The sequence below is a fragment of the Myxocyprinus asiaticus genome, chromosome 35 (genome assembly GCF_019703515.2).
Source record: "Myxocyprinus asiaticus isolate MX2 ecotype Aquarium Trade chromosome 35, UBuf_Myxa_2, whole genome shotgun sequence".
Taxonomy (NCBI): Eukaryota; Metazoa; Chordata; class Actinopteri; order Cypriniformes; family Catostomidae; genus Myxocyprinus; species Myxocyprinus asiaticus.
In genome coordinates this window covers 35,105,100-35,119,934 of record NC_059378.1, presented here as the reverse complement: position 1 = coordinate 35,119,934, position 14,835 = coordinate 35,105,100, and the positions used below count along the sequence as shown (strand labels likewise).

Here is a 14,835-nt window from a genome sequence, read left to right as displayed (position 1 = left end):
TATTATATATTACTATAGTTTAATAATGTTTTGTATCAAATATTGTTAGTACATTATATTGTACCTTCTGGATCTCTGGTTAGCCTTTAGGTAACAGCTGCATAGCTAAGATACCCCAAAATAATTTTTAATAATATAAACCAATGCATAATGCATCGTTTAAAGTAAAAGTGGTGACATTATAAATACTGTCAGAATCATATGACGTCACTATCATACATTATAGCACCGTTTACACTGACAACAATTACCTGCTAATTGTCTAAGGCCATCATCTGACATTACTGATGTCTACCTCTTTAAACATACAAGACAGCTGAATATCATTTCAAAACGATAAATGTATAATTTGTTGAATGTGTGCATGTAAGGTAAATGTATACAAGCAAATTTTGTCCGGTGTCACTACCACAACATATTAATTTCTGATTCATTTTAAATTTGTTATAACAACAAATAGCCCAAATTGATGTCCACTGGTAATTAGTTTGACCAGAAAAAATGCAGACTTCACATTATAGATGAGATAACAGAGGAGTGCCAGTCTGTGTGTTTATCCCATGATTATCCCACAGTCAGATCATACAAAGGTATTGGTGCCCCATTATGAAACTCAAGTATTAGGAGTATTAAAGGTGCACTCAGTAATTTTTTCCTCATTAAAAAAAAGTTTAACTCCTAAAGACATGAATTGTAATTTTGCAGTATATGAAGGAAATCATGACCACTCACATTAAATGAAGACTCCAGTTATATCAGTAACCTTATAAAAGCTCTTTTATTCTACATTGAGAGGGTCCGCACATGGGGGCTGCCATGTTAGAATCACATGACCAGCCGAATACTACTCGCTTAATCTCAGTAACCATCCTGTTATTATCAGACACTTTCACTCACTGATTAAAGTAATCATGGCTGACATTTCTACAATGGCATCTGAAACTGAAAACTATTGACTTTAAATGATGCTGTATCTAAGCTGCTTGGTGCCAGTGTAAGTCCAAGATGATACAAAGAAAAAGTTGCTGAGTGAAAAGGAAAAACAGTAGTGCTACTGTAGGTTCTAAAACATAGAGTTGTGCTATCTTGGGGGATAACTGAAAGCATGAATAAGAGGCTGTAAATGTCAGAGCCAATCATTTGATTAATAGTAAAATTAAGTTTCCTAGATTCAAAAGAACAACTTGATAGCATTACAATTTTGAAAACCTATAACTCAGTCCACTTTTTGCTCCAGGTGAATATAGAGATGTCCAAAATGACATTTTCAGAATAACAAGTTGTGGTGGGGTGAGCAAGAGACAGACACAGTGGGTGTGGTGTCAAGCCTCGGAGAGGCATTTATTGGAAATAAGAAACAAAGTGTTCATAAATGGGGAAAAGAACCAAGGGGGAAAGTGTCCAAAACAAAAGGGGATCTGGCATCCTCGCGATAAAACGGTTGCTCAGTGAAGGTCGGGGGTGTGTCCATGGAGTGGCCCAGGCTTGAGCAGGGTCCAACGGCCGCACACGCTCCCCTCCTAGGTCTGTGTCATGTGGGGTGGCGGCATCATTAACAGCCAGTCTTCCCAGGCCCAGGGCAGGTGTGAGGGGAAGCGGCCAGGTCTCTAGCCTGCAACACATCTAACTCGCACAGGGGGGTCCAAGGAGCAGGTCCGGCGTGCATCTTATTCAACCGAACCCTCCCAACTCTGGTCCTGGGCGTGCGAGGATGCCAGTGTTTGCACACATGGAGATTTGAAGCCGGCTCCCTGAGAAGAGGTGCGCTCTGCATTTTATAGACAGCGAAGATGAAGCATTATTCACATCAGGTGTGCTTCATCCACGACTGTCGAAACGAGGCATATTAACAATGCACCTCTTCTCGCTCTCAAGCCCACTCCCGTTGTGAGCCTGGCTGAAGGACAGCCCTAAGAGGCGGGGCAACGATGACGAGAGGGAGGGGTGGGTCGTTCTGCCACACAAGTCAAATAGTCTTAAGGAAGCCCTGCGTAATTACTGGTTTAGGGTCATGTTTACCAGACACCGAAAAAACACATTTCTTAGCAATACAGATGCTAAGAGCAGCCCTTCCATTGGGTAAATGACATTCAACACATAAAGAGGCTCATAATTTTTTTATTGCACAAAACTGTCATAGTCCTAAAAAAAAAATAGAGACCTACAGATTATGCATTATAATGGGCACAATGCTCACTGGAGGTCAGAATATGCATTTGAAATCTGACAATAAATGTCTAGAGATTTTTTGTTGAAGGTTGCGAATTTGTCGTGCTTTGATGGCTGTAGCTACGGTGCTTTAAAGAGGATGAATTTAGAAACTTCTCGGAGAGGTTTTTTTGATAGTTTCACCGAGTCTACATTACACTGCATGTTTGCTGTGTAGAGTTTTGTCACATCACAATATGCCCCATGCTATTGCTACAACAATTGTGTTTGGTTTAATTGTTAGCACAAATCACAGTGCATTGTCAGCATGGTAAAATCTTTGCAAAGTTGGGTCTCTAAATTCATCTCCTTTAGCACCACCTCTAAAAATATTAAAGATATATAAAAAATTAAATAAAAATAGAAAAACACACTAGTCGTCTAGTTGGTTTTTGGACAACTAGTCAACCATACTGACCCATCCCTAGATCATTGGGATTTCTGTGTACTATATTAGATGATGCAGAAAAAGCCTCTTCTTATGCAGAAAATGACTTCTGAAAATTACCAAATATCCTCCCAATTATTATTTCACATGCCGTCAAAACAAAATGACACTCGTAACTAATTATACCATCAATATGTTGTGTTTGAATGGATTTTATAAATGTAATCACAAACTGAAGGTGGGGAAAATGTGAATTTAGTTCGTATTATTCTTGTTAACAGAACATTTATAGCAGTCACCTTTACCCTCGTTACATTGGCTGGTACACAGTTCAGTCCCCAGTTGCTGTTCAAGGCACTCTTTCAGGCTTTTCACCTAAAATGTACAGTCTGTTAAAGTTCTCCCTTGTTTCTCAGTGCAGTTTGTGCATGTTACATTTGTAGCATGTGATAATGTGTTTTAGGCTAGTGCTGTGTGAAATCAGTGATCAATCAAGGCCGAGGTGAAACATTCACAGTGATCATCATGATCGCGATCATCTCTACAAGCTACAAGTCTTTTCACCCACCTTTGTTGTAATAGGGATACTTTTCAACCCAAACCACAGCTTGACCTTAATCTCAGTCATTTTTGTGTCCAGTTTATGCACATCTGAGACAGAGCGTATATTTACATATGTATAAACAGTGCATATACATATCTACACAAATTTAAGGGCATATTAACTTATAGCATTTACATACGTGTACAGCTCAAGGTTTTAAGAAGTTAATTCTGCAGAAAAACAAGCAAGCAAAATAGATTTAGATGAAAAATATACGTTCTGTACATAGCCTATGCTAAAATTTTGTTATGCCAGGCTGAATGAATATATACAATAATACTGAAAGTACAGTACTAATTCACAGAAAATGCTTACATTGTTGGCAAGAATATTTACATGTTCATATTGGATTACTACTTACGCCTTGTAAATGACTACATGCTAGTAATTGCAACAGATAGAACTGCACACTGATAGGCCTAACAGCACTCTAAAGAAACTAAAGAATAAGAATTTTTGGCAACATAGTAAGAACTATTGGTATAAGGATGGTAAAGCTACATGGTCCTAGTTCTGGGGAGTTCAATGGGGGAGGAAGGTGCTGTCCAAGGGGGTGAATGCACAGCAGGGACAGCAAAGACTCCTTGGTTAAGAGTGGCAGTCACTGAAGGCCAGTGGTCCATGTCAAAGAGTGGGGAAGCTAGCATGTTTCCAAAAGGGTCACCAGGCACCATGAAACTGCACTGGAGCACTTGTGAAGTGTCAGTTGCGACTGTTGAAGTATGGTAATCTATCTGTGGCCAAGAAAGAGGGAGCTGGGAAGCATTTATTCTTTCTGTTGACACTGGAGCCTAAAAACACAGACATTAGCATCACATAATGTCTTTGTAATTTAACATTCTCCAATTCATCAGAATTTAACAACTTTGTATTGGCTTAGTAAGGGAGGATTTGTAATAATGTTCAATTGTTGTGGTCTTAGACTAAAGGAGCATAAGCATGCAGGAGACCTCACCTCTTCTGCCCAGTTATCCACCAGTTTATAAAGGTGCAAAGCGTCTGTCTTATTGTTGCTGTTGTTAGTCTGTGCTTGGGCGAGACCAATTGGCTGGTGAGGGGGAGGAGTGGATCCAGGAGGCATTGGGGACTGAGAAGCACCTGACGATGCTCCAGATCCTACGAAACAAGTCCATTTTAGTTTTATGAACATCTCATAATTAGTCTAAATTGGGGTTGCCAATTGTCCCGAATTAGCTGGGACGCACCCTCCAATACGAAACTTATTGTCCCGTAATGTAGCGGCATAATGCTCAAGTGGTCCGCTTTCGTGTAGCGAAAAGTTGGTAACCATCTAAATACAATCCATAATATCTGGAATTTACAGTACTCTAAAACTGTGCATATGCCATGTTACAACAACAAAGCTATTGTGATGATTCTAATAATATGATGATTCCATTTTTTTAGCATTACAGCTAATTGTTGAAGCAGCATTGTCAAATTTTTTAAAATATGCAAATTGTATATTTAAAATATAAATAGTGAAACTTTAGAAATAACAATAGTTACTGCTGCCACGTTCTTTTCCAAGACACAGCCGTTTAAGTGTTGACCCTACAAAAGTAAAAAAAAAAAAAAAAAAAAGTTAAATTAGTCTTTTGAAGCAAATCACTGTAAATTTTCTTCTCACAAACAAGAGGTAAAATTTTCATCTAACAATTTAAGAGTTTGAAATGCAATACAATGACAGTAAAAAGCAACATTAGATGTAAGATGAAATAAAAATATTAAAATAAGTGGAAAGAGTGACATTGTGAAATGCAAGGTTAAATTCACAGTGTGCAGGGTCAGAAATGAACTTTTTAGCCTACCAGACAAGGTGGCTGACAAATGAAAAAATGTATCAACCACCAAGATTTCTTGCTGGCCATTTCTTTTTTATTATTATTCCATGTGGATTTGACAAACATGTGAGTGAAATAAACAATACTGTACTCATGTTTAAATTGATTTTTTTTTTTCAGATTATTAAATTATTACAACAAAAATAAATGTGTATTTTAAACTAGATGTTGTCATATGAACAACCAGTAAGTAACTGATTTTCATGAGCCTTAAGTACACATAAGCAGTAACAGTTCTTGGATTATTTCGAAGTCAATTAATTCAGTCACAATCATTCAGTCAGCTCCGACTGATGCATACGTCTTGTTGAATCACTTAAAAGAACCGGCTCGAGTCACATGACGCCCTGCGAGGTTCGGATGTGTGAACAGCGAGCTCTGCGAACTTTGCTAGTTTTAGCACTATTAATGACAAACCGGTGAGATTCGATACACTCTGTTCCATAACTGTTCTAGGATGACAATATGTCAAAGAATTCAAAATCCTTGGACTCTGGTGACATTAAAAGACACTTACGTGCTCAAGCTGACAACCCTGAGCAGCAGACCACAAGCCAGGGAGTCGATTTAGTCGGAGAAATGAGGGAATTTCGGCAAGAAATGTTGAACATTTCGGCAATGCTGACGAAAGGTCATTGCTGACTTGGAGGATCTTGCTGTAATACTTCGATCGATCACTTCCATGGAGACAAAGTTCACTGAGGTAGTTACAAGAGAGGGGATGTCGAGAAAGCGATTATCTGGAGTCATCGGAGAGGGAATTTTCTGCTAATCTGCTGGTGACCAAGGTGGATTTGGAGCATGTCTGGGAAAAGTTGGAAGATATGGAAAACCGTAGTCGGCAGAATAACGTCCATATTGTTGAAATTCCTGAGAAAGCAGAGGATCAGGATATGGAGAAAAATTCCTGGACGGGCTCTTTCCAAGTCTGCTTGACATAACAGGCCATAAGCTGTAAATCAAGCAAGCTAACAGGGTTCCGGCTCAGCGATCCGCTGAGGGAGACAGGCCCCGATCAATTCTGGTCAAATTTCTGAGATCATCCGATAAAGATCTCGTTTTACGTGAGATGAGGTGTAAAGGAAGGCTTTCTTGGAAGAACCACAGCATTTTCTTGTTCCCAGACTTTCAAGGAATGCAAGAAACTCTTACATCAACGGAAGGTCGCTTTTGCACTGATGTTCCTGGCCAAATTGAGAACAGATTCTAAGGATGGCCGTAAATGTCCCCAGCAAGCGATGTCCTTCATGAAGTCAATGGACTGAGCATGTTATCTTGTACTCACATTGCAGCCGAATGGACCGACTCACTGAACATCCACTTGACTGTCCGAGGAAACTAAGTGCCTTTTTTGTTTCTTTTTGTGCTGGTTCCACCTAGCGGCTGGAGTTTGTTTTGTGGAGTAACACTCCTTTTGGGACAGCTGTGTGGATGAATCTGCACGTTCTTTGTGCTTATGCCTCCTATTGGCTGGAGTTTGTTTTGTGGAGTATTTCTTGCAAGTCATTGGAGTGATTAGGTAATTTGTTGCACTCATGTAGCAGCCGAATAGGCCGGCTCACTGAACATTCGTTTGACTGTCCGAGGAAACTTTTTTTTGTTGTTGTTGTGCTGGTTCCACCTAGCAGCTCGAGTTTGTTTTGTTGAGGAAAACATCTTCGGGACAGTTATGTGGATGAATCTACACGTTCTTAGTGTTTATTCCGCCTATTGACTGGAGTTTGTTTTATAGATTATCTTTTGTTGTGTAATTCTGTCTCACAAAATTTGTATAGAAACACCAGACTTGAGCAATCCGATGGCAAAGTTGTCACGGGGGCTCTCGTAGGCATGCATGGACTGTTTGAGTTTAGAGTGATGGATGGTTTGAGTTTGTTTGATTTGGGGGGAAGCTTGGGGTTTGATTGTTGCACTAATCTTGGAATGTGGTCTTTATAATTTTGTTTTTGACACACAATCTATTTTTTCTAATATGTCAAAATGTCAAATGTTAATATGAGTGGATTGTCTCTCTCCACATGGAATGTGAATGGGTTGGGGCACCCTATAAAAAGAAGGAAGGTTATTTCTTTTCTTAAGCGTAAGAAATATGAAATAATATTTGTTCATTTGATATAGTGTTTCTTTTTCATCTATCCATTAGATTTATTCTAGAATAGATTTATAAATATATCTATGTCCCTCATTTCATCAGTTGTTGATTGCTCAATTGGAAACATTTTAGTCTCAGATCACGCCTTGGTGAGTTTAGAGGTGTTGCCACATACGGAGAAAAAGAAATCTTATAGTTGGTGCTTTAATGTATCCCTTTTGTAAAATCCTGAATTTCAACAAATGCTAAAGGCTGAAATCAATGTTTATATGGAGACCATCTGGTCCTCAGTGTCCTCTGTGGGCGTGGCTTGGGAGGCACTTAAAGCGGTTCTTAGGGGCCGGATCATACAGTATGCCTCATTCACCAAGAAATCGAAAGCACGAGAACTCGTGGAGTTGGAAGGGAATATTAAAAGTGCAGAGATGGAGCTGAAGCGCAGAATGCCGTCTGATGGCCTCAGAGAATTGACCCGATTGAAATACAGATATAATACTATTTTGTCACGGAAGGTTGAGTTTTGGCTATTCAGAGCAAGACAGTCATACTTTGAGTCGGGGAACAAGGCAGGAAAACTTCTGGTTAGATATATAAAGCAGAGAGGTTCTTTTTCTACCATTCCCTCAGTGAAATCTGCTGGTGGTGAAATATTTACCTCAGCCATTGATATTAATAATGCTTTTAAAGAATTCTATCTTGATCTCTATAGTTCCACATCTTCGTCTACTGATGAAGATATTAGAAACTTTGTGGAACCATTAGAACTTCCTAAACTGATGGCTGAGCATAAAAATTCTCTTGATTCTGAGATAAATTGGAGGAGCTTGGCGAGGTAATTAAGGCCTTGCCTACAGGCAAGGCTCCGGGGCCAGATGGCTTTGCAGCTGATTATTTTAGATCTTATGCTACAAAATTGGCTCCACTTTTGCTAGAAGTTTATACAGAATCATTAAAGAATGGAAAGCTTCCGCCAACCATCAGTCTGATTCTTAAAAAGGACAAAGATCCAAGCGAGTGTAAGAGTTACTGTCCAATTTCCCTGATCCAGCTAGACGTTAAAATATTGTCTAAAATTCTGGCTTACCGATTAAGTAAAGTTATGACATTTCATATACATATAGATCAGGTGCCATCTCCCTTGACGCCGAAAAGGCATTTGATATGGTAGAATAGGATTATTTTTTTAAGATTTCGGAAATGTACGGGTTCGGGAATACTTAACCCAAAATTATGTATTAATAAGTCCCCTTTCTGATGGTCAGAGTGGATTGTGAGGGGGGTTACTACACTTGGTGACCTATATGAGAGTGGAACATTTTGGGATTCCCAGATCTCAGTTTTTTAGGTATTTACAGCTGTGCCACCTGCTCTGTACTATTTTTGGGAGTAGCATACACCCCCCTAAAGCGGCAGACACTCTGGGATTGGTGATTACTGCTTTTGGAAAAGGTCATGAGGCATCAGTGTATTACTCCTTGCTAATTCAGAGTCTGGGGGATGGAGCTTTAACTTCTATCAAGAGATTATGGGAGAGTGATTTAAACTTGGTATTGGAGGAGGGAGTGTGGACTAGAATTCTAAAAACGTCAAGTCTGCATCTAGAGATGCAAGGGTGCGCCTTATGCAATTCAAGATTTACATCGATTCTATTGGACTCCCTCTAGATTGTATAGGCTTGGTCTTAAAGGCACACCCACTTGCTGGCGATGCTAATCAGAAGATAGAGACACAACCCATGTTTTTTTTTTTGGTGTGTTAAGATCCAAGAATTTTGGTTGAATGTTCAGAGTATTATATGTGACATATTGGGCACTCAAATTTCATTTTGCCCCAGACTCTGTATTTTAGGGGATGGGGCGGTCATCAATATAGGGAATAAACACATTAAAAATTGGGTCCTAACCAGTGTCATGATCGCCAGACAAATTGTTTTAAGAGGATGGAAGTCGGTTGGAGTTGTGCTCGGAGATGGGGAGGGCGGTGGCTTTCGAAGAAGGGTCATCTAGAAGACTGGGGAATTTGGACTCATTTGTGGGGATAATGGGGTAAATATTTGGTGTTTTTGGAGGGCTCTCTGGGTGGGGCAGTGGAGAGAGGGGTGTAGTTGTTAATGTGTGTGATTATTATATTTTTTTGTTTATGTTTTGTTTTGTTTCTTGTATGTATATACCCATATGTTACCACAGGAATGTTTGTTGAGGGTCAGGGTGAGCTTGGGGATTGGGAGGGATAATAGTGGGGGTTAAATATTGATTCTGTGTATATATGTTTTGCTTTTCTTTGTTTAAATGTATGAATCAATAAAAAATGTTAATCACAACCAAAAAAAAAGAACCGGCTCATAAGATGAATTTGTTCAAGAATTGGATTACCCTGGTCACGCATTATCTCTCGAGCTGTAGATTCAAAAGTACTGGCTTAAAAGATTCATTGTTTTGGGAATCGGACCACACTGGTCGCACGTTTTTGTTTTTTTGGTCTGTTCCAAAACTTAATGAGCCGCCTTCCTTTCGTCTATGGCAGCATCCTAACTGAAATTATGCCTCATAAGAGAGTGATTTGGAATGCTTTAAAGACATTCAAATAGCGCTTGTCACGCGTAGCGCATGCGAGACTCGACTCGCAACCGATTTCAATAGAGGTGAGACGAGAGGAACAACGTGATACTCTAATGAGCACACTGTATATATACATAGTACACACACATTTTAGGTAAAATAGTCAGTTTTCTACAATATTAATAATTTTTTTATCAATACTTATCAGTACTAAATGTATTAGAAGTATATTTATAATCCAAATTTCTATCTTGGATTTATTTTTCTGGCGAGCTCATCGCGGTGCATTCTGGGATTGCCTACCCAGGGAAGGATACATCCGATGCTACCTTAAAATTTGTCCAAAATGTGGTATCTGATGAGGCAACATAATTAAGATACCTACGTTTTAGAACAGCCTTTGCATCGGAAGCACGCCTATGATGTCTTAAAACGCTACCTCCGTAGGAAGCTTACTAGGTTTTGGAACATACCCTATATCTTGCGCTGTACAATTAGGAGTGGTGTGCAGCATTGAAAAATGGTTTTCGTTTGGATTGAATCCAAGAATGTCCATTATACGAATGTGTGTAGTATGAGATGGAGAATAACACAGTCCGATTTTTTGTCCGCATCGCCAGAAGGCTGCACATTCAAGAACCGTTAATGGAACCAAACATCATGAAAATTACTCGGTTCTGGTAATATAATGCAATCATTACGAGAATTTGTGGTTAGTGGGTAATTAAAACTTGCTCACACATCCACTAGAAATCTGAGAGTGGTCTTCCCTTCTACCCTATGGCATGAATGGTCCTGAACAATGCCTTCATCTTGCTTCTAGATTTACTCCTAACTGACACTAACACCTGGAGCGTCTCTTAACGCGACGCGCCGTAACGGCTTGAGGCTGTCTATACTGGATGCATTGAAGCGAACGTTCTAAACAGTTTATTTTTTCTTGTTGGCAGGAGCAGTGCCAGTGCGTTCAACACAAAATGGAACAGGACATCCGTTTACTGTTGTGCCACAACTGATGCTTCCAGTGTAGACAGCTTTATTGATTGTAATCGGATCTATTTGCTTTTGACGCAATGCGCCACTCGTGTCCGGTGTAGACAGGGTGTGAGGCTATCGATGAGCATCAGGGCCGTTTTTGTCTAAACACCTGCGACCTTACTGTGACTGTAGGCCTACAAAGCCATCTTTATGGAAAAAACTGGAACGTGTTATATTTCCTTTAGCTGACAGACACTGATAGAAAGGAAAAAGCACCACTGTGAAAATTCCAGGCCAAATAGAAAATTAACCCGCATTTTGCTCTTACCGGCTGTTCATTTCGGAGCTGCTAGTCTGTTTAACAAAAAAGTATCTAGATTAATTTTAATAGTGATCAACAAAGAGAGAGAGATAAAAACAAGGGAATGAACAAAAGAAATAAAGAAGCACAGTAGAAAACGGATAAATAGATATTGATAATGAGAAAGATAAGTAATGTGATTAATAAAAGGGTAAAAGAGAGTGCAAAGAAATATAGCAGTGGTTCTGGACTTATGACATGATGAATGGCGGAAAGGAGATACAAACAGATGGACAGAGAAACAGGCCCACTGAGAAATCTAGCGCGTGGTTTGCTACTGGATTTATAGGTGACCTGTGCAGACGCCTGGGGAGAAGGAGGCCACCCTGCAGACAGAAGTACAGAGGTGGGTGAAGAGTAAGACACTTAATCCCACTACCCCAGGCATTCAATATCCAGGGTGGAAACAAAGAAAAGATATTATTTTCAATGGATTCATAAACTGTAACAGTCAACTTGTAAAAGCATAAACACATGTGTGATTGTGAAAAATGTTTTACAATAATGTCATATTTAATTTCATATTACAGCATTCTGGTAACAAAATACCTGAGCACATTACATTCTTTAATATATGACACATTTATATTGCCAATTTCATCTTTTTTGCAGGATAATAAATCTCAAATCAATTAATCAGTCAATATCTACTAACAAGCCAGCCAACTGATTCTACTCACTTCCTACAGTCTAAAAGTGCACGCTGGGAAATGTAAGAATTAAAGTCACCTTGGGCTGGCTGGCTGCGTGGCCCTGGTCCTTCTCCCTGTTGACCAGAGTAGATGTTGTCAGACGATAAAGATCCCTTCATAGAGCAGGGCTGTTGGGTCTGAACAGGCTCAGACACAGAACAAGGCATAGTCCCAGTCTCAGAATAAGCCCTGCCATCAGATACATTGGAAGCTTTGGCAGGAGACCCATTCAAGCTCTGGGCACACTCAGCTGAAAATGAGTAAAGTACCAGTAATAATGCTCTTGGGTAGATTCCAAATGTTAAAGGGTTAGTTCACCCAAAAAAATAAAAAATAAATAAATTATCTTATCATTTACAGACCCTCCTAGATGTGTATGACTTTATTTCTTCTGCAGAACACAAACAAAGAATTTTAGAAGAATATCTCAGTTCTGCAGGTCCATACAATGCAAGTGAATGGTGAATAGGTCTTTGAAGCTCCAAAAAGCAGATCAAGTCAGCATAAACATAATCCATCAGACTCCAGTGGTTTAATTAATGTCTTCTGAAGTGATCCAGTTGGTTTTGAGTGAGAACAGACCAAAATATAACTCCTTTTTCACTGTATATCTTGGCAGCAGTCTCCTTGGCAATCATAATTTCAAGCTTGATTACATTTTCAATAGCACCATCTAGTGCTCTGCACATGCGTCAAGCAATGGGAAGTGTAATCAAGCTTGAAATCATGATCATGCCTAGAGACTGCACTGGCAAGATGTACAGTGAACAAGGAGTTATATTTTGGTCTGTCCTAACATTAAAAATACTGGAATGAGTCTTATGGATTACTTTTAAACTGACTTTATCTCCTTTTTGGATCTTCAAAGGCCTGATCACCATTCACTTGCATTTTATGGACCTACAGAGCTGAGATATTCTTCTTAAAATCTTGGCTTGAGATGGCATGAGGGTGAGTAAATGATGAGAGAATTTTCATTTTTAGGTGAACTATCCCTTTAAGTGAGTCCTTTATCATTTTTTTAATAAACAAAGCTCCGGATTGAGGAGCTCCGGATTGCTCCCTGGAGAGTGTTATACAGTAAAATGAGCACTCAGTAATTTTTTCCCCATTATAAAAGTTTTACTCCTACAGAAATTAATTGTTATTTTGAAATATATGTATAAAATCATGACCACTCACATGAGATGAAGACTCTAGTCATATCAGTAACCTTTTAAAAGCTGTTTTATTCTACATGGGGCAGGAGCGCCCTCATGGGGGCTGCCATTTTAGAATCACATGACCAGACGAATACTACTTGCTTAATCTCAGTAACTGCCCTATTATTGGACACTTTCACTCTAGGATTAAATTAATCATGGCTGATTGTGAATAGTGAATTTCTACAATGGCATCTGTAACTGAAAACTATTTTGAATGATGCTGCATCCACACCACTAGGTGTCACCGTAAGTCCAAGACGACACGAGCAAAAAGTTACTGAGTGCACCTTTAATGTTATTGATATGTATGGCTTTCTAAGGATTCTGTAGTAATTAGAATTCAAAACCAAAATAATTCTTACCTGATTTTATTAAATCATTCGTTTTGCTGCTGTCACAAGTCTTAGAAGCGACGTTTCTCAGTTGTTGTACCAGAGGACTGAGCAGTTTGCCAGCTTTCAGTTTGTGCCTGCTGGTCCTACGCTTACGTCCAGCAGGGGGTGCTGTGGATGAGACATAAAGACCAGGAGGAGGTGGTTTTCCTAATCTGATGTAGAGATGCTCAATCTCTTCTCGGTGATGGGCCTCCAATTCTGTAATCTCCTTCATATGCCTGTACACAAGAAGACAAATATGGTGATTACCTAATTCTTATGTTCTGTTTTCATAATGTTTCCCTCATTACTTTTTATTTGTTTATTTGTCTGTCTCAAACACAGACATGCTAAACTCACTTTTCTCTCAGTGTTTGAAGCTCCCTCTTTATGTCTGAATCCTCCATTTCAGAGTCATTGTCACTGCTGACATAGGATCCATACATCCCTCCCTTTCTGCTTGGCGAATCAGAGCTTTGCACACTACTACTGCGTCCAGAGCGCCTCAGAAATGCCACTGCCCTTTTCATGAGGTCACTTCCTCTCCTTTCAGATCGCACATGGCGGGACGGGGTTGTGGGTGCCATTTTGGCAGGGCTGCTCTCGGCCCCAGAGTCAGAAGACATGAAGCGGGGTTGAACAGTTACATCCACTGACACTGAGGTCTGAGCCCTTGGCAGGGAGCCTCGTTTGGCCAAGGGAGGTGGGGCATCTAAATAAAAGTCAGGTGGGGCAGAGTATCTACTGCTGTACTTCCTGCGCGTGACCTCATCCTCTGTACTGACCACAGAAAACCTGCCGACAATGATGGCTGATGCTGGTGGCTCTTCGTACATGGCACTCTCCCCAAAATAACCATCAGGGTGCGCTGGCGATGCTGTGCTGCTTAGGCTACGCTGTTTTCTCCCTTGACCTAACATGATGTCAGTGGTGCCAGGCATCATCTAATTAATCAGATGAAATAAAGAAAATAAATAAATAAGACAACACAAAGATGGGAACACACAGGTAAGTGAATATCACAATAACTGTTTTACTAATAATCTTGATATACACCATTAAAAGAATAAACAAGTTACGTGCCCAGAAAAGAAATCTGACGTCATTCTTTATTCAACCTTTGTGTTGACCAAGAAATTAAGATCAGAAAACAGGTAAAAAGTATATAATTATTACATTTGTTTTGTGTTTTTTCCTGCAGGAGACAGAACTATGCTGTACATTATGGATGTACCTTATATCGACTTCTGGAACCAGAGCATGAGGTAGAGTGTGGCATCACATGTCTCCTTGACACAGTAACTGTGGAGAAATAAAGGCTATAGTCCAGGATGAAATACATTTTTTTTTTTATATTTTTATAAATAAGATATTAAATATTGTCATACCTCCAACAGCAGAGTCGCTGAGAGCACTTAAACTGTCCACACGCTCTGGAATCTGAGGCTAAAAGAGGCACACAAAAATATTGACTGTTAATCAAAAAGTTTTTTGGTTGTGATCCATCAAACATGACATTTTCGTAACTGCA

At 39.6% G+C, this 14,835-nt stretch overlaps 1 protein-coding gene across 9 annotated transcripts in view; it reads right to left on the bottom strand.

The window, feature by feature from the left end:
• Positions 1–2,098: 2,098 nt before the first annotated feature.
• The window catches only part of LOC127426068 (serine/threonine-protein kinase WNK2-like), a 46,757-nt gene continuing 34,020 nt past the window's right edge, over positions 2,099–14,835 (bottom strand). For 3 of the 9 annotated variants that reach the window (XM_051672545.1, XM_051672552.1, XM_051672548.1), the window contains 9 exons: positions 14,693–14,750; positions 14,539–14,606; positions 13,665–14,248; positions 13,293–13,543; positions 11,763–11,975; positions 11,261–11,359; positions 4,710–4,754; positions 4,156–4,316; positions 2,099–3,991 (listed from right to left, as the gene is read on the bottom strand). In XM_051672545.1, the coding sequence (XP_051528505.1) occupies positions 3,698–3,991; positions 4,156–4,316; positions 4,710–4,754; positions 11,261–11,359; positions 11,763–11,975; positions 13,293–13,543; positions 13,665–14,248; positions 14,539–14,606; positions 14,693–14,750 (1,773 nt within the window). In that variant the 3' untranslated portion in view covers positions 2,099–3,697. Of the gene's footprint in view, positions 3,992–4,155; positions 4,317–4,709; positions 4,755–11,260; positions 11,409–11,762; positions 11,976–13,292; positions 13,544–13,664; positions 14,249–14,538; positions 14,607–14,692; positions 14,751–14,835 lie in introns of those variants that run through there. The other 6 variants (XM_051672546.1, XM_051672547.1, XM_051672550.1 and 3 more) reach the window with 6 other exon arrangements.